At 39.8% G+C, this 18,745-nt stretch overlaps 1 protein-coding gene across 4 annotated transcripts in view; it reads right to left on the bottom strand.

Annotated features, from left to right (window-relative positions):
* LOC137265352 (lysine-specific demethylase 3B-like) overlaps window positions 1–18,745 on the bottom strand; it is a 102,254-nt gene that overhangs the window by 14,824 nt on the left and 68,685 nt on the right. For all 4 annotated transcript variants that reach the window (XM_067800737.1, XM_067800738.1, XM_067800739.1 and 1 more), the window contains 4 exons: window positions 10,880–11,027; window positions 7,070–8,771; window positions 1,781–2,030; window positions 887–1,039 (listed from right to left, as the gene is read on the bottom strand). In XM_067800737.1, coding sequence (XP_067656838.1) covers window positions 887–1,039; window positions 1,781–2,030; window positions 7,070–8,771; window positions 10,880–11,027 — 2,253 coding nt within the window. The remainder of the gene's footprint in view (window positions 1–886; window positions 1,040–1,780; window positions 2,031–7,069; window positions 8,772–10,879; window positions 11,028–18,745) is intronic.

Below are 18,745 nucleotides of genomic sequence, written 5' to 3'. Positions count from 1 at the left end.
AATCAGTGGTGGCTTGAAGACATGTATACAAGTTGTACTCTGATGACTTTCTGCTCCTGCACAGCATTAATTTTCAATTCACAAAACCATCTGCATAATAAATGAAGCAAATTCCCTCAGATGACCACCTTATGATTCACTGAAAGCAGCCATGATGGCAGTGCTGCATAAAGTGACTATATCCTGGTGCCTGATGCAACGTCTGTGAGGGTTACACCAGCTAGTATTATAACAGATCAATGCCCCCCATGTGACTCACACTCACATCAGGCCACATAATGGTGGGATTTCACTTGCTTGATGCAATGTCAGATACTGCAGTCAATCTGAAGCCAGACTTAGAATCCCCAATAGCCATTAGCATGACTAACATCATGGAGCTCTGATCCTAACAGACTGAACCTAGTAAATGGAGGTTCCTTGCTTGTACAAATAAAATAGTTTCCACTTTATCTCCAAATGAAAACCTTAATTAACTGTGAAGCCATAAAGAAGGTTTGATTTTCAAAGAGGGTGCTGACAAATAATTTCACTGTATGTGAATGATAACATTCATAAGATAGTTCACTTCAAGCAGTCTTGAATCAAAAGATGTATTCAGACACATCAGGCACATCTAAACACGGATGTATTTGTCAGCCGATTTTAACTACTTAATGCTACAGATACACATGGAAAAAGTCATGATTTAAAAGCCTTTCTTTAATTCACTTGTAATTTAGTCCATAACTATCCTTTAGATTTGATAAGCAAACTTTGACAGATGATAAAACAGTGTCAGTACTAGGACAAATTGCAAGACAAGATGTCTGATACATACAGGCTAACAACATCTCCAGCAACTACACGATCATGTAACAACAACATATTAGCTTGAGACACCTACTCGTTTGGTTACAATATCTTCTTCTTTCCTTGTATCGTGAGATTTGTCTGCTACAAGGTGAAGCGGATGAAGTCCTGAGCGGGTCTGTGGTTCTGGCTTAGGTATGCCAGTTCCCCTTGTTATTGAAGGAAGAGGCCAAGCTGAGCCAGGGGCCTGAAAATGTTTTCAAAATTATTTTCCAAACATGACTATCAGTGGCTCCTCAAACGATTTGTTGAAAGTACTTTCACACACAACAAAATCCTACACGGGGAAAAATCTCAGGAGACTAAAATCAAATTTGCCTGACCTTACTTACCATGGTTTAACCATCAATGAGAAAGATCAATATTACGATCTACAACATAGGCAATACAGAAATAAATACCTCATAAATACCCAGTGGTGGTAGACGTAGTAATGACACGAAACTATTTCCCTTTGAAGGGTCTACTGTAATCAATAATACTGCAATCCTTGAACCCCTGTATTGACAATATCGAACATTAGTCATCTAATATATCCCCATACAATTTATCAAACTGTCAGAACATCTGTCAAGCGTGTCCACAACACCAGCATCACGCAACTCACGTGCATATCAAGTTAATATGATGTGAATAACACTCTTCACCATCCACTGATTGCTGACATCTTAAAAACATGCCTGTCTAGCTTACATGTTGACATTGTGTAAAAACCAATTAGCTATTTTATTTCGGCACCAAAACTCTCTCCCAACTTCCTTAACCAAATCTCAATGCAGTCACAGTTCAAACAGTCTTAAGTAGGTCAATGCTATAAGGAAAATATTAATTACAGACACCACCTGAAAGGATTGCTTTAACTTCCTTCAAAGATTACATCAGAATAACCAGAAATATCAGGTATAGTAAACTAGTCACTTTTACTTACCCTTTGACTTGCTAGTCTCAGAGACTCTGTAAAGTGTTTATCTACAGCAGCAAGAGCATCAGAGGACTCATGTAAGATCCTTTCCCTCTCCTGTCTCTGTTCCTGCTCTCGGAGCAGACGCGAATGTTCCCGCCTTTCCCTCTCAAGTCTATCTTGTCGTTCCTTCTCCAACCTTTCCAATTCGTGTTGTTTCTCTCGTTCTTGTCTTTCTCTTTCTGCTTTCTCTCTTTCAGCTTTCTCTAACCTGTCTCTGAAATCCACAAGCATGGATGTATGATTCAAGCTGTACATGTTTGGTGGGTTCTAGTGGAATACTTGAAACTAGGACAGCAAGGGCAAAAGAGGGTCACACCTGACTTCACAGCTTTAGCAATGTATCGACAATCATACCCCGGGGAGCTATTCACCTAGTCTTTCCCCATTGAAAATTAGTCAACCATACTACACAGAAACTTTTGTCAAGTCCTGCCTCAGCGATAAATTATAGTCTGTTTCAGAACAGCTCCAGATAACTGCTTTGTATGCACAAAGCAATGAAATTCTGTAACGATTTCCTTTAAATGATTTGGTATTCCAAGTGCAAGAAAATGTTTTATGTATATTCTACATGAATCTTAACCCTCTCACCCACACACAACAAGAAAAGATAGTTTCATTATAGATGTTTTAACATTAGAGCGTAAAGGTGTACTGATACCATCTGTCAATACAACTTTGACCCTTAGCCAATCCTGGTGTTTGTGCAAAATGGAAAAGTTATAAAACAGAATGAATACCAAGAAATGCCAAGTGTTAGCTAAGACCTATTCTTGTTTGCTTCAGTACAATCCAAATCAACCAGTCTGAATGTCAGGTGATTATAGTCTGCACCTAGACAAGCTAGCTTGTATTCAACAATAAGCCAAGCTTGATCGAGTTACATAAACATGAGTCCAATTACACCTGAGGAGCAGATTATACACTGACCTCTCCCCAAGGTCATCTCCCCAAACCTATCTTGAACCTCCTAGTATTGTGGTTAACAATAGGCTGTGGGATTGGATTACTAATTGACTGCTTGCCTGAGTGCTTGGTTCACAATTAACATTTTAGTTGTTTCAAAATTTCGATTTTCAAATAAAAATAATGTTTCATCCAAGAATCACTGTTGTTTTTACAAGCTGATTTTCAAATGTTTGTTATTTTTTCCTTTTAAACAAAAACCTAAACAAGTCCAAAACCTAACCTGACAATATCAAAATAATACACACCACTTATTCATCTTAAAAAACCCAAAACTTTCAGAACTTGTTTTCACAATGTTTTCATGAAAGACAAAGTTAATTCCACAGGATACAGCAAATATTTTCTCCCAACTTGAAAAAAATCCTCATTAAACGTAAGGAACCAGTGCGCAATGTCTAAGCCCCGTTTAATATTGACCTGCAGCTGATGTCATGTATATTAAATGTAAGAGCAGCATAAATCATTCAGCTGCCTGAACCAGAGGTGATCAATGCAATCCCAGCCACTACTACGCAGACAGGCAGTACTGACGTCATTTACTCATCTTACTCTGCAGATGTCAGCAAAATTGATTGATGGCTTTTCCCCATACAGGCTTGCTTATCAGTCATCTGTGTGCAGGAGGCTCATCAATAATGTATATGATCAGAGTAAACCTTTCTACATTGGGCTACACCATAAAACTCAACCTTGCCATAAAGAGTACACATGTCCTTATAGAAATCTCCCATTTTGTGTTATTTGGAAGCAAATGATTTTTATCTGTCTTTTTTTGTTTTGGTTGTTTTTGGGGGGAGGGGGTAAATATATATCTGTGTTAAGCAGTAAATATATATCTGTGTTAATATGGTACCATCTAAAATCTGTTTAGCCCTTACAATAAGAGACATCTTTAAAGACCCAATCAATTGTATCCTGTTAATCACCAACCTTAAATCCTCCTGAAAAAGGAAAGCCTCAATCCTATCCTCCAATAATTGAACTCATTACAAGCAAAAACACACTGCAAAATAGTACAAAAATTGTTTCAACACAAACATAGTTTCATAAAAAATATCCACTATCATGTTCAAAATGGCGTGTGCACATGGTGCACAAGTGAAGTAGGAGGATATTCAAAGCAATATCCAACCAAGACAGTACAGTGATAACGTGGAGCTACTTAACTAGGCAGCAGGCGTCCTAACACCTGCCATCCGTCACGAGCCTGTTTTATTACCTGGGGCCAGAACTGGATGTCTGAGTCATAACCTAATCTCATTTATCTACTACAGTCCTCCTAAGTCTACATTAACACTGACATGCTCATGTCAACGCTGCCTGTACTTTAGGTCCTGCCCTTGTAACAATCACACACATATTCATCCCCTCACCAGACATTCAGAAGTTCTCTCCAGGGCAATTATGACAACCAAGTCAGTTATTTGGGGGATTTTCATTCTAAAATCCAGACACATTGACTTATTTCACTAGATGTTCAATAATTCTCAAACTGCTTGACATAAATAATCAATATATTTCCAAAGGCTAATTTATGAATCGGAGTGCTTGTGGTATTAGGACCTTGAAAGGAAATATCAACAAAACTGATAAGGAAGGTAAACAGTATTGTTCTAAAGCATATGATTTGAACTTGTGGATAAGAAAGAAGGCCATATCTGTTATCTACAGGAGACATAGTGTTGAACCCAATCACGAAAGGGCTGTGTGAGAAATATGGCGGGCTAAACCCACAGACCAACATGGTGGACTCTGTACCTTGCTCCAACAAGCTACAACGACCTTCACCTTCACTCCTGGGCTCACTTGCTAGAATATGCCAAGCGTAAATGTTAACTGCCAGCAGCATTTATACAAGTCATCCAAACTGTTGAAAATGAGGTCAGGAGTAAGATTTATGATGGTATAAACCCCTCGCACCTCTGATACAAAGTCTACACAAGGCTATCAGGCAACAAAATGCTTTACCTCCAGGCACAATTTCACTACATCTAACCGATTGCTTCTTTGTTAATTATTTCCCAGGGCAAGAGCGATGTCAGAAGAGATAATCCACAGCATACATTACTGACAAGGCTGATGTTTACACTATATACAAGAGACAATATCTAGCCCTTTCTAAAACATACAATCTCATTATAATAAATCAATTAAAAACAATTCACAATGCAACAGTACTAGTACAGCAAAGAAAATGACAGCAGGAAGGCAAAATAGTTAAGAGGGTTGTTGTGATGTTTAAGATTGCTGAGAGGAAAACTCGAAAATCCCTGGGTGAAGCAAAGGTTTAGCGTGCTCCTCTCTACAAACAAACAAGGCATTCAACGGGTCTGTGGAAGCACATGTTCGAACTGCTGTTGTATCAGCTGCACCCAGCCTCTGTCAAGGTCATTCGAAAACCACATACACAATACCCACGTTGTGTTTATCTACAACTAAACAGTACCTACTTATATCCAGCCCCAATCCAAAAGGAAGCTTCCAGAGACTAGAAAATAGTTCCGGCTCTCCTCCATTAGTTAGATTCACTATTTCACAAGCTGGTGCCCGCCATCCCGACCTCAATCAATATGGCTGCCTGCCTGCTCGTCTGCTCAGCATTAGAGAAGCTGTTGGCTGAACACAAAGCCATTCTGACCCCAAAGTTGTACAAGCCGCCATTCTTGCATTGTTAACTCACCTAAGCATCTACAGATCGCCAAACACTACAGCAATGTTCACTGATGGAGACAGGGACAAACACAACTGCCATGCCATGTCCACCATATCACTAAGGTGCTGTGAGCTGGCGCTAGCTATTCTCATTGAATATTAATGTGGCGTTGTCTGGCTGTAGTCACGGCTATAGCTCATTCTCAAAATCTTATCTTGATGGTTTCATTGTGTATTGATTTCTGAGACACAGCAACTGCTGTGCTGTCGTGTGGGTTTAACACTAGATATATTTATCGAGTAATGAACTCTAGACATGGGTACTTATTCAGCCGAAACTGGTTTAGGGAGAAGGAAACAAAAGCTCCACAATTCTTAGCAAAGTGTAGCTCTATTCATCAAGTTAAAAATGGCACATTATGTAAACATCTCTCACATTACTACTATCATTAATTATTTATCATAATTAAAAAAAAAAATTAGCACGATTTTGCAGCATCAGCAAAATGACAAGCACCTGAGCATATCAAGTTGTCATGGGGCCTACATTTTAAAATTCAACACACTCAGTATTTACATAACGGCCAAAGGTAAACCACCAGAAATGACAAATACATGCTAGTACAAACTGTCATAATATCTTTTTAACCTGAAAATATCTGTTTGACATGCTGAACCAGGTTTAACTACCCCAGTAACACGTGATTGCTCGATAAACAGAGCTAGTAATATCACAAGATCTTATCATGCATGTGACAGGAAATACTGGTGGTTGGCCCACTGGACTAGCAAGCAGACCTGCTCAATCAGCCCTAACCTTTACACAACAGGGAGTTACACAATACCCAGCAGTCCCAAGCTCCCCCACCCATTAATGCAGACCTGGGGAGGCCTGGCCCAGAATAAATCACTCACTAATCCTGTCAACTCAAGAATGTTTACACTTGTGAGTCATTTTCTCCAAGGTGTCCAACTTGGCAGTCAGAGCTTCAACTGGCTCCAGTATTGTTTGAGTTGTTATGTCACAGGTCAGAGTACAATCAGCCACCATCCCTTCAGCATGATCGCTGAATCTAACCATGCTTAATTTACCATAATTAAGTCTGTAGTCAGAACTTCTTTGTGGAGTAATGTTATCAAACATTTACAAGGTTCAATAGCTCATGCTGTAATTGGTTTAAAATGGGCCTGACAATGGATGTGAATGCAAGCTTTTGTTTGTCTGTTGAGAAGTGATTATCTTGGGATTCATATAAGAATGTTTAGTTCAGGGATAAGATGTTATGAGTGGAACATTGCCAGTTACTGAGCTAAATATTTGAGGCTTCAGAAGAAGCACAACATCAGCTACACCAGCAAATACTTGCCGCTGGAAGCAAGATGAATTCTTATTCACATGATTACATTCACAATTAACTCCACAAAAGAAATCACCCTGACCAATAATACAAAATTAAGGGACTCCGAGGTGTGTTTGCAGTATCTTAATAAGGAGACCTCCAAACTTTAATATGAACATTCAGGCAAGGAAAAGGACTACCCTACCAGCTTTTAACACTGCTGATGACATATTAGGTCACCGTTCAATGATTCTGTAAAATTGTACAAATGATGAAAAGTTAAGACACTTACCGCTGTTCTTTGCGTTCCCTGTCCCGCCGATCCCGTTCCACCCTTTCAATCCTTTCTCGTTCTATCCGTTCTAGTTCCACCCGTTCTCGTTCCATGCGTTCCCGTTCCATTTCCCTAGTTGCTTCTCCAATAAGCTCCTCCTGGTGTTTAGCAAGAGCCCAGGGAGGAGGAATGGGCACTGAAGGGAATTTCTGCTGCCATAACAGTTCCAACTGACTCACTCTACGATGAGAATAAGGTAGTTGCATTAAATGCGCATTTTGTAATTGGTGCATTGCTGCAAGCTGCTGTTGCTGCTGCTGTGCCACAATTCCCCTTGCAGTGAATGCATCCAACTCTCTAGGGTATGAATGAGGTAGAGGGAGTGGGTGTGAGATGGGATTCAGGGAACTGAGTTGGTGGTGGTATGGTAGGGAAGTGAGCAGTGTGTGCGAGATGGGATGGGAGGAGAGGGATGAGGAAGAGACGGGTATGCCAGGTATAGGAGCTGGCACTGGGTTGTGCACACTTTGATATGTAGGCTGAGTCATTGTCTTTGGATGCGCTAATACATTACTTTGCACAGGATTTTTCCGCATCAACTCAGGGTCTCTATATGGATGTACAGGTTCATTACCAAGCACTATTAATGGACTAGATGCTGGACTGTTTTTTAAACTTCTGAGATCGTCTAGTCGAGAACTAGGCCTTTTTTCTTCATGATATCCTGAATAATAGCGCTCATCACTCGCACGAGAGTCTGACCTTTCTCTGGAGTCTGACCTGTCTTCTGTGGCAGGTGTAGTAGTATTGCTACGTGGTGCAATGGCATTAAAGTGCGACTGCACACTACTCGTAAAACTATCCCGAGACCTATCTGGACTCAAAGCCTGAGGTTTTGTTTCCATTTTGTCACTCTTTTCTGATGAGATTTCAGCCATGGAAGTAGCTGCCTCTGAGTTGCGGTTGATCTCAGATGAAGATTTTCCATCACCATTCAATGATATATTCTCAGCCTTGGCAAGTTTGGTCACTTGGTCAGTCAATGGTCTTTGCAAGTCAATATTAGCAAGAGATGGTTGATGATTTTGCCCTGAACTAATGAGTAATTGTTTCTTGAAGTGCATATTATCGTCCACCACTGCTTCCTGCTGCCTTGGCTTCCCGTCAGATGAGAGCAGATGGTTTATTTTCACAGTATCAGTTGATTTTGACTCATTTTCCCCTGCTTTCACTACGGGGTTATCAGACACAGTTTCCTTTCTGACCTCATTGCTTTCACTAGAGTCACTGACTGCTGCCAATCTGATCTTCTCGCTCTTTAACTTCCTGTTTTCAGAATTCTTAGGCTTACTCACAACGTCCTTGACCTTCACAGGAAGGTCAGTTTTTGTAGAGTTTTTATGCTGATTATTATCTTTTGGTATACTGTTTGTAGATTTGGTAACACAAGTAATCCCAACACTATCTTTAGAGCGTCTGGGTTTTAACTTTAAAACCCGACTCTCTTTCACACAGTCTTCCTCTGAAGGAACTTTCACTTTGTCTTTAATACTCTCTGTACACTCTGGTACAGGAGACTCAGGTTTATCAGCTTCATTCGTGTTTTTCTGGCGTTTCCCTGGGGATGCAGAACGTTTTATCTCCTCCGCCTGATCCTCACTCTTTCTCTTCCTTTCCTTTGACACAGGCTGTTTAGTTTTTACTGGAGCTTTTTCTAGAACTGAAACAGATGCATTAGCAAAATTAAATTCCCTTCATCAACAAACAAGAAAAATTTAATCCAATTTATACTCAAACAATATCCAAAAACCCACCATAATACCATATAAATATGTAGCAGGCTGGTTCAATCTGACCGGCTGTTGAAGGTTATGACCTTTCAGCCTTCAGCTGTGTCCAAGAAGTGAGTTTTGGGCAGACAGGTTTGTGTGTAATGGGATGAGTTATGTGAAAGGCTGTCTGTGTACGCTCCTGGGTTAACAGTTCCGCTTCAGTGGCTGTAACACCTGCTGGCTGGCAACTAGTTATCTGCTTTGACTTACAGCCAATCATACAGGAAAGGGGGAATCAAGATATTTTTAGATCCAAACATGACTACACAAGCATGTTACTGTAAACGCTTTTTTACACAAGAGAAGGCTTCAAAATTGCTGAAGTGAGAATATCGTGTCATCAAAAGTCGGGGCTGAATCAAGCATCAAGGGATCTTTTGTGAGGCCCGATCCATGTGTAACCATAATAAGATGGCCTACACACACAAGTAAATAGTACACACATCTACTCCTTGCTTTTGATATCCCAGGGATAAATGAGTTCCATGCTCTTATCAAGACAGACACGATGTCTGGAAAATCTCAAACCCTTCAGAGAAGCACATTAACTCGCCTGGTCAATTACAATCTTCAGGGGCTGGTATCAAGTGAGGAAATGGCAAAATTTGCTTATGTTCTGCCTCCACATAAACCATCTGGCCAGGCTGCAGAATATTGCAGCTATTTGCTTCTGTGAGTTAGAAACACTGCTATTAGGTCCACATGCATGAGTTAATGGTTGCAGTGGATGGAGAAAACACTCACATGTATACCACTCCATTACCAGTTTTTAGGTGGGAATGCATGTTATTCACAGCAGGTTGAGTTAAATTAACACACCACCATCTGTCTGTGAAGGTGTGAGAACAGCATGGTGTTACTAAGGATACACATGATTACTACAACTCTGTTATTACTAGCTAATAGATAGTATCTATACACATCATCATCTATTTTGTACTTTCACAACGTTGCAGTATGGCGCTATGCATCATTAAATTGCAACAACTTCACATATGGACTTAAATATACCCAATAGCTATGAATTTCCATAAGCTTCAATTAAAGATACATTTCAATAACATTTTTATCAGGGAACAATGGGGGTTAAAAGATTAGGTCATATAGCGCAACACAGAGGGCCCTACCTCTGCAACCTGAGTAGCTCTGACCTAAACAACACAGACTAAGGGAGTGTGGTCTGTGATAAAGCTGTGACAATGGACAGCCAACCATTTATCAATGTGGGAATGTGAGCCCTGCCGCCACCAGCCACTATTTAGTTTCGTGACCTCCAACTTCATTCATTTACAAACATGACAGCTTGCAAGCAAACTGATGGCTGTCCCTTAAACAATAGGGATTTGTCTGCACCAGTCCCCATATAGAATATCATGTTCGAGTATGTGCATATTACATCTATTAACACAATATATATTGATTTCCACTCAAGAAATATTGCACCATACACAGTACTGTAACAGCTGGTTTTTATCAAAAAGTTTCAAAGTTAGTTATATTGTACATTTAAAAATCAGTTTCAAAGAAACTCATTTTCAAAGCAGATTTTCTCAAATTAGACAAATATTTCACTTTACCTTGCCAAAAGTATTACATTATTTGGCACAGAGTTGAAATTCCCAAGTATGTGGTCTGCATATTTCTACAAATACACAGGAAGCTTGTAAACAGAACCAAATGTGGGCAGCTGAGCTTGCTATCCTAGCAGGCATAAGCAGCTGAGTAAATCCTTTCCATCCATGTTATTGATTCATAACAGTGAGATGTCTCCATCTAACAGCATGTCACAGCCATTATTCCATACGGCATGAATCACGAAATAAAGCACCTTACTGATCAACACGCCAGCATACAATCTACAAAAATGTGCGAGTGTGTATGGGTAGGAGATTACAGCTCGGTAGACAAGCCAACTGGTACAAGCTGGTGATGATAACACTTAAACCAGACACCTTTGAACTTTGAAATTGTATCAAACCAAGATTAGAGCACTCACCTTTCTCCTGCTCTCCTGGTGTACTGCTTCCCGAGGTATGTCTCTGTCGTGTTTTACTATTTCGGCCTCCACTGATGACAGGTCGAATCACTGGCGTATTAGTTGGAGTGGCCGGATTGCTAGGGGGTTGGCGGCGAGTGAAGTGAGCCTACAATGGCAGTGAAATAATCATTACACCCCGCTTCAGCACAATCTATACACAACAAGTGTTATTCCATGTAATCTGTAGCCTACATTATCCTGTGGCGAGAGAGAGCTGTGACTGGTAGACTCCACTAGCATGCTGCCCCGCCAACTCAGACAATAGACCGAGTCTGGCGAACTCTCAACAACATGTGACCTTCAGGCCTGTTTGGCGGGCTAGCTCACAGGAATGTCAAACAGGGGTAAATGGATCCTTCAGCGCTTATCCAAACTTGTCAGTGTCTTGGCCCACAGCCAATGTACATCACTACCTAACAGGCCTCGGACCACTCACAAACTTTTTAACAGCATAACATGTGAGACCTAGACTTGCACTGTTCCCCTCTCCCTGGGCACTGCTGTCAGAACAGACATGATCACAGCCTAGTCCTATTCACCATCCAAATGGAGTGAGACCTAATGAGCAACACTTGAATATGAGCACCCTGGGGCTATGTTACCTTTGGTTACATAACGGCACACACTACTGTGGCAAATGGGATCGCATTGAGTAATGCCTCTAGGTTTTCCCCAAAATAACAACAAGGGCTGTAAAGCAGTGAGATATATAAAAGCTCCCTGCCTTCCCTGCCAAGCATGGACCAGCTGTAAATCATACAGCAAGGATAGTCTAAGCAGGCTAAGCCTCACGCACCTGACCTGCTTTCCTCGGCTCACACACACACACACAGCCATTTCTCTAACCTCAGCCGGCTTCTTGCGTGGCTATTCATTGCCATAACAGTGTGAAACTAATCTCAAGCCTTCTGCTCTTTGAAAAGGCTTTATTATGCTAATACTGTGCCTGGGGTAGTATTGAGAGCTAGTGTAGGAGATAGCTACCTCTGCGTACACTACAATACAAACTAAGGGGTCATCTCAGGGATGTTAAATATATATGATGTGCCCGTGTGAACAGTTGTAGTAGGAAAATCAATAAGATGAGGTGATTGATGCAGTGCACATTTCACTAATCAAAGCTTACAAAAGCTCGTACATTAGAAAGAAGGTCTCTAGATACAGCAGCTCATAAATCATTTAATGTTTGTATCAGATGCATATTCTTGGAATGTACTCCCCTGCCAAGATTTAATCAGATTTGTTTCAATATTGTTACCATAATAACAACTTTCTCCATAGCTCAAGGTTAATCGCTCAAATCATTTTATAAACAATAATCTGGATAAGACAGCTTGGGCAGTGGTGAGCAGTTTGCCTGCTAAACCGATTGTAATGATGCTAACACTGCTATTCATTCATCCTTAAAATTACATGCACAGCTGTGTTTCAAACAAAACCTTGAACAGATTCTATTACATTTGTCATTACAGATAATTACAGTGGGAATCAAGTTGGTGCCGAACACTACTGAGTGCAAGTCTACAAAATGAAACTGGATGAATGACTTGTTTGGTGCAACCGACTCAATTGACTAATGGAAGTTAGGCAGAAGGATCAAAGGTCATGTTAACTCAGAAAAGCAAACAGGCACATTTCACATCCTGAGTGATAGTGTATCTTTGCCTAGGATGCAGTCTTATTTAGTCGGGGAATGGCTGCCTGTCAGGTTGAGTAAAGGCAATCCGTTATCAGTAAGATAGAATACCACACACCTTCTCCCCAGTTAGTCATGCTGTTAGAAAACAACATCAGCTGACACCAATCTCAGTGTTACAGGATAGGGAGATGCAGTTGGTATTCAAGTCGGCCAACAGCGCAATAAATCGGCTCTTTACTGGGCAATAACCATACACCTGTCTTGCTTGGATTGAAATACATAACAGCCGGAGGAAAAACATAGGTGAGCGTTACAGCTGCTGCTCTTAAAACATGAATGGAAAATTGTCTCAGGGAAACAAAACCATTCTATTTTGAGTTAGAACATCGCGTCATATATTCCAAACAACATTTACCACATCTTTGATCTCGCCTTGAATCTGTTACAGAAATAAAGGAATTTCAGTTTTTTAAGAAACCTTAAACACGTAAAGTCACTGCCACACAACACTAATTTTTCAAAGCTAAACATGGAAAACGACTCCCAAAAAACATTTCACCCAATTCAAGTGTAAATTAAACAACCATCTGAGCCAACAAACTGGAGCTATATACAGACAAGATGGAATTACCCTTGGTAAGATAGAAGCTTGTGTGGTGTTTAATGATAGCTGAAAGTCATTATGACTGTGTCCAGGTAATGCTGTCAGCGTAATGGATTATTCATGTTGCCATTTCTCTAAACTAAACTAATTGATTGGGGCCTTGATCAATACCACAGCCTCCACCTCCCCAGTGCCCGACAAAGACTGGAGCACCTGCATATCAATACTCTGGAAGGACACTTCCTGCACTGCTTCCAGACATCATCTCACAACAAGCCCACAGGAGTCCAAGCACCTTGCTAATGAACCTGGCCTTATTACATGCTGTGACAGATGGCCAGCCTATGATACTGATCCCATCAATACTACACATACTTAAAGATCACAATGTGGACATCCAGTGTGCTGGGAAATTGATTATGACCGTACACCATTTCTGAATCATTTCACAAAATTACTTAGTCTAGAATCAATGAGTCAATTTCCGGGAATATCCTTTCAAATATTTATCTTGTAAATATCACAGTTCACAGCATTACTGTGAAGATCATGAACACTCAGTAAATATGAATGATGAAGCTTTCATGAGACACTTTTTTAAACATATATAGATTATACACAAGATTATCAGCACAAATATTGAACTATTTTATCGATATCACAGGCATAAGAATACAACCAGACAATAATTAAGACGAATGCATACACACCTAAGCCACAAGTCTCACCTGACACTGAAAAGGATATTTGTGGACCATTGGACTAAAATAAACACATAATCCTACTTTACCTGTTGTGGAATAATCAGTGGGATATCGCAAAAGGATAACACAATAGCTATTCAACTCAATACATTCAACTAATCAGACAGAAAACCTTGTCTCCTCTTACTGAAAGGTAGACCAAAACTGACAAGATAACATAGATCATCACTGATTCAAACGGTTCCAGTTCGCGGCCAGTCAGCCCACCCTACATTCATGTATGTCTTTCAATAACTGTTAAACCCAGCCAAGCAATGCTTTAATTGTGTATAAGGGCTTTTTATTTACTTATGTGAATGGACAAAGGTGATATACAGCTTTTGACCCGAGAACAACAGACTTGTAGGGTGACCCACTTTGAAAGGCTCAGTAAATAGAGAAGGCTCAAGGGCCTTGTGTATTCAGTAGATGACCTTTTGCCCCTCAAAGCTTGTCGCTAGGCAACACGATCACACAGACAGCCAAGCTAAACTTAGTAAGAAGGCTTAGATTACTATTGAGCTATTCAGCCTACATGGATAGGGGAGCTCCTTGAGGGATCTTACATGAGGTAGGTACGCAGGCAAGACTGGATATTTTAAATCGGAGGACAGTTAATAAGCGTAACAACCACATCCTGCAGCCAAGTACCTGCGTGCTGTTACTGCGTGACAACTTGACCTGCATGTTAAACAAGTACAGATATGGGCTCAAAGGCACCTTCAACCGTTAACAAAGCAAACCACACAAGGCCTGATAACTTTTTAGATAGCAAGTCTGAGTTGTCAGTGATAGCTCACTGATACAATATGCCACCACTATCTGTATGAATAGAACATCGGCCTCAATTCAATATGATCCAAATAATGCAAACCTTGCTATTTATAGATTTCCATTAAGATTACAGCTTGATTTTAAGATGCACCCTGTCATCAAATGTAAACAAGTGATGCTAACAAAGCAATATGTAACAATATTGAAATAACTCAACATGTCATAACTTTTCATGACCATGTTCAGTTTGGTACATCGACACATACTTCTAGTGTCAGAATTGTTGACATACATACAGATGTCAAATTCGAAACAATGGCTCTTGTTTTCCTCCTTTGCCTTAGGGAGTTAAAATCTAACCTTGTCTGCTTAAAGTTCAACATGACATTCACACACAATTTTGTACCAGCAAATATAAGCTCTTACTTCAACCATATTCCCTTACACCTATACCCTCAAGAAATAAAGTCTTGTCTTAAAAGGTTACAGTACATTGATCCTAATATTTCGAATATATTTCTAAAACCTGCTGTTCTTACCAAGAATACCCATCCAGATTAGAAGAAACAGTGACAAAAGGAAGTGCTTCATCCACGTAAAAGATCAAGCAGCTGCTTACCTTTGGTAGCCACAAAAAAGAAAGAACTTTCTCTCTTTACATGACAGCACAATAAAACAAACCATTTCAGACTCATTTTGCAGCACATAACTGAAAGATGAAAACCACCATTGGGCCAAGCTAGTATTGAAGGTGGTGAAACAAAGGGGCCTCAATGAAATGCTTAATAATTGATATCCATTGTCTCAGCCACTGCCAGGCTTTGTTTCTTGTGAAAGATTGCTCGACACGGAAAAACTCAGTAGACAGTCATTGCATGAGGTTACTGGATTCTATATTTCATGTAGCTTAATGACCATGTCAACTGTCATTTCTGAAATTTCAACGCCTGCATTTAATTAACTATGTAAGGACTTCTACCATGTGGGAATAGACATGAGAAACCAAAATGTCTTTTGAACTGTCTGGCGACTAACTACTTCATGGATCTAGAACACAACATAAATCATGATGTCTTTACATTAGAACATAATGATAAATAACGTGTCAAGAAACCACCACCAAAATACTAATGTTGAAACTGAAAGGGGCACTATTTATTGATGACGCAGACAAGAAACACTGAAGGTCTCAAATACCATTCACAAGAGTTAACACTTAAAGATCATGCAGACCACAAACAAACTAAATACACTTGTCTTCAGTCACATAAAAACCAGACAGTAAAAAATGACTATACACTTTAGTAAACAAACTAGTCAGAGAGAGAAGAAACATTCTTTTGTTGATCTAAGCAGTAACGGAACACCTGCACAAGATGTTTGAAGTGCAACTATGCTGACATGGGTCAAAAGGTAGGTGTTAAATTATTCCCCAGCCTGCAGTATTTACATGAGGGACAGCACATAATCGGATTCAACCAGTTCTGCATCTTCCGTTTCTACAAATGTCACACATAGTTGGTGGCTGTACCTCACTCTGCAAATGTCAGTTTGCAACCAGAATATCACAAGGGCTAAATGGATATCATCTGGCGGGTGATAATGAGGGTCGAGTAAGGAGAGCCCACAACAAGTCTCCAGGCAGCAAGAGAGAGTCAGGGACTAAAGGAATATAGGGTAATTGGACTCCTCATTGATCATGTTAAGCCACAAGATGCAAGCCAATCTTCACCGAATTGTAGTGAATCTGCTTCAAAATGCCTCCCATAAGGCTTTATAATGCTCTACACGAACAGGAACTTACATTATTCAAATGCATTTGTCACTACATGAAAAATTACAACCTTTTCCAAAGTTTGAATCTTGTTTTCAGAACTCAAAATAATTAATAAAATTTCCCTTGGAAATTCAAAGTATTTTACAATATGAAAACTGACTAGACTGAAACCTCTCCTAAAGTGGAACTACCAGCAGCTATAGAAATACCAGGGGAGCAGTTACAACTTGGATGTGTTGTTAACAGAATCATTGTGAAAGTGCTTACTAGCACTGAAATGTCAATGGAACAATGCAAGTGATAATGTTACTGTGCACTACATAATTGATACATGTTTGTTAGGCCCTGCTCACCACCCATCCACTCCCATTGGGTCAGCAACATAGCAGTGTTTCCAAGCATGAATGAGGATAGACAACATGACTCACATGGTGTCATTTTCCCTCAAGACAGCAGGTGGCGTTCTTTACAAAGGAGAAGGAAATATTTCCTGTGGTAACCTCAATGCCCTGTTTTTGAGGAGTGGCTTGTATTGGCATGCAGGATACTATGACCAAGACGATTGTACACTCTACAACCTTATCCAACATTAATGCATCTTTCCTAAACATAATTAGTAACATTGCCATAGTAGATTAGCTCACTTATTTGCAGTTATGTATCAGGTATCTTACAGGGTTTCACAAGATTGATAGAAACATCACTTGCTATCGTTGTATGGAAAAATCAAAGGTAACTGTTTGGATTTCAGTTCAGTTTGGTAAATGTCAACTGTATATCAGATCATCTAACTTTTCCATTACACGTGGAGGCATAGGTTTACAGTTTTTAAAGTTTCAAAACAGTACTGAAAATAATACACTGACATTTACAAGGAAAACTTTGTGAACAACTTTGTTGAAGCAAATGTTCTTGTGAGAAGAACATTAACTACAAGAACAAAAGATTGCTTACCAAGTAATGTATCTGTTTACCTGAATTCCTCAAAGAGATTTCTCCAGATGGGATTGTCAAAGGAGAACGGCTTAAAAACTTGTTTACACAAGTAGTATTAGTCACTTCAAAATCAATTAATCAACCTGTGCTAGACGAACACAGCAAATAATTTCCTTGATCAAAAGCTATCAGATTGTCCTCCTTTTATTGATTTCTGGTTGTGGAAACTAGACTAGCCATGATAAATCCATACACACAACATTAATTTCAGCTTCAAACATCCATTAGCATCCTGCCTATATCCTCAGATAGAGACAACTAGCACTTGCTTCACCTCACAGAATACTCAAGTTGTGCTAAAAACATAAACTATCTTGGTTAATGTGGCCTGTGAATATGATGTGAGCAGAGGTTGCATGGATGATCTGTAATAATGGTTGTGTTGAAGAGGGGCTGGAGACGAAGGCAACTCAGTGTAGCCCCCTACGGCTGCTGTTGCTGCTGCTTCTAAAAGGCCGATACAGGAAACTGTAGGGTATCTGGTCCAGGTGATGTAGTACATTCAGCCAGATCACTGTGGAGCTTATTACCATTACTTAAGGTCATCAAAAACTATTGACTGAACTATTAGAAAACTTATCATATTCGTGAGAAGTTTGAAAAGTTCAGTTAACGTCAGTTCAAAGGAAATATTATAGGTCATCTGCACTTACTTTGTGAAAAATAACTGGGATCATAGATTGGGGGGCATTTGGCAAGTGTAGAACTTGCAGTTGTTGAAATTAGGCATGAAAGTCTCATTGCATTAATGTCTGGAACTAACCTAAGAATTTACAGATTTACAGATTCAAATACAGTGGCAGAAAATATAAACACAACAAGATATAAAGACATTAAAGAAAATGTATTTCGGGGTTAGCCTTTGACAGAACACCCCTCAATACTATTTCCACACCTAATATTAATCAAAAGTAATTATAATAAAGAAAACAGGCCAGTTACACCAATCCAACATTAATTTGAAATTTCAGCTGAAAGTGTTCACTTAAACATTCTGATTCCCCCTCCAGGTAAATGAAAGATTTATTTTGATTGTATACATTCTACGTAAACTATGGACCCTGGCAGGGAGTGCTGATGAGTGACAAGTACACTAAGAAAGTTGAATGAGGTTAACAGTTGTTCAACATACACGAACACTGAAATAAACATATACCCTCCCCCAGTGGTGCGGATGTGTATGAGATGGTGCACTAAGAAGCCATGAGGGACACTCCTGCCTACTCCACATGCATGGTCTTCATTACGTATCAAAAACGTCTGGCATATGAAGCCGGCTAAGATGATGATG

The sequence above is a fragment of the Haliotis asinina genome, chromosome 15 (assembly GCF_037392515.1).
Source record: "Haliotis asinina isolate JCU_RB_2024 chromosome 15, JCU_Hal_asi_v2, whole genome shotgun sequence".
NCBI classification, from domain to species: Eukaryota; Metazoa; Mollusca; class Gastropoda; order Lepetellida; family Haliotidae; genus Haliotis; species Haliotis asinina.
This window is presented reverse-complemented; position numbering and strand designations above follow the sequence as displayed.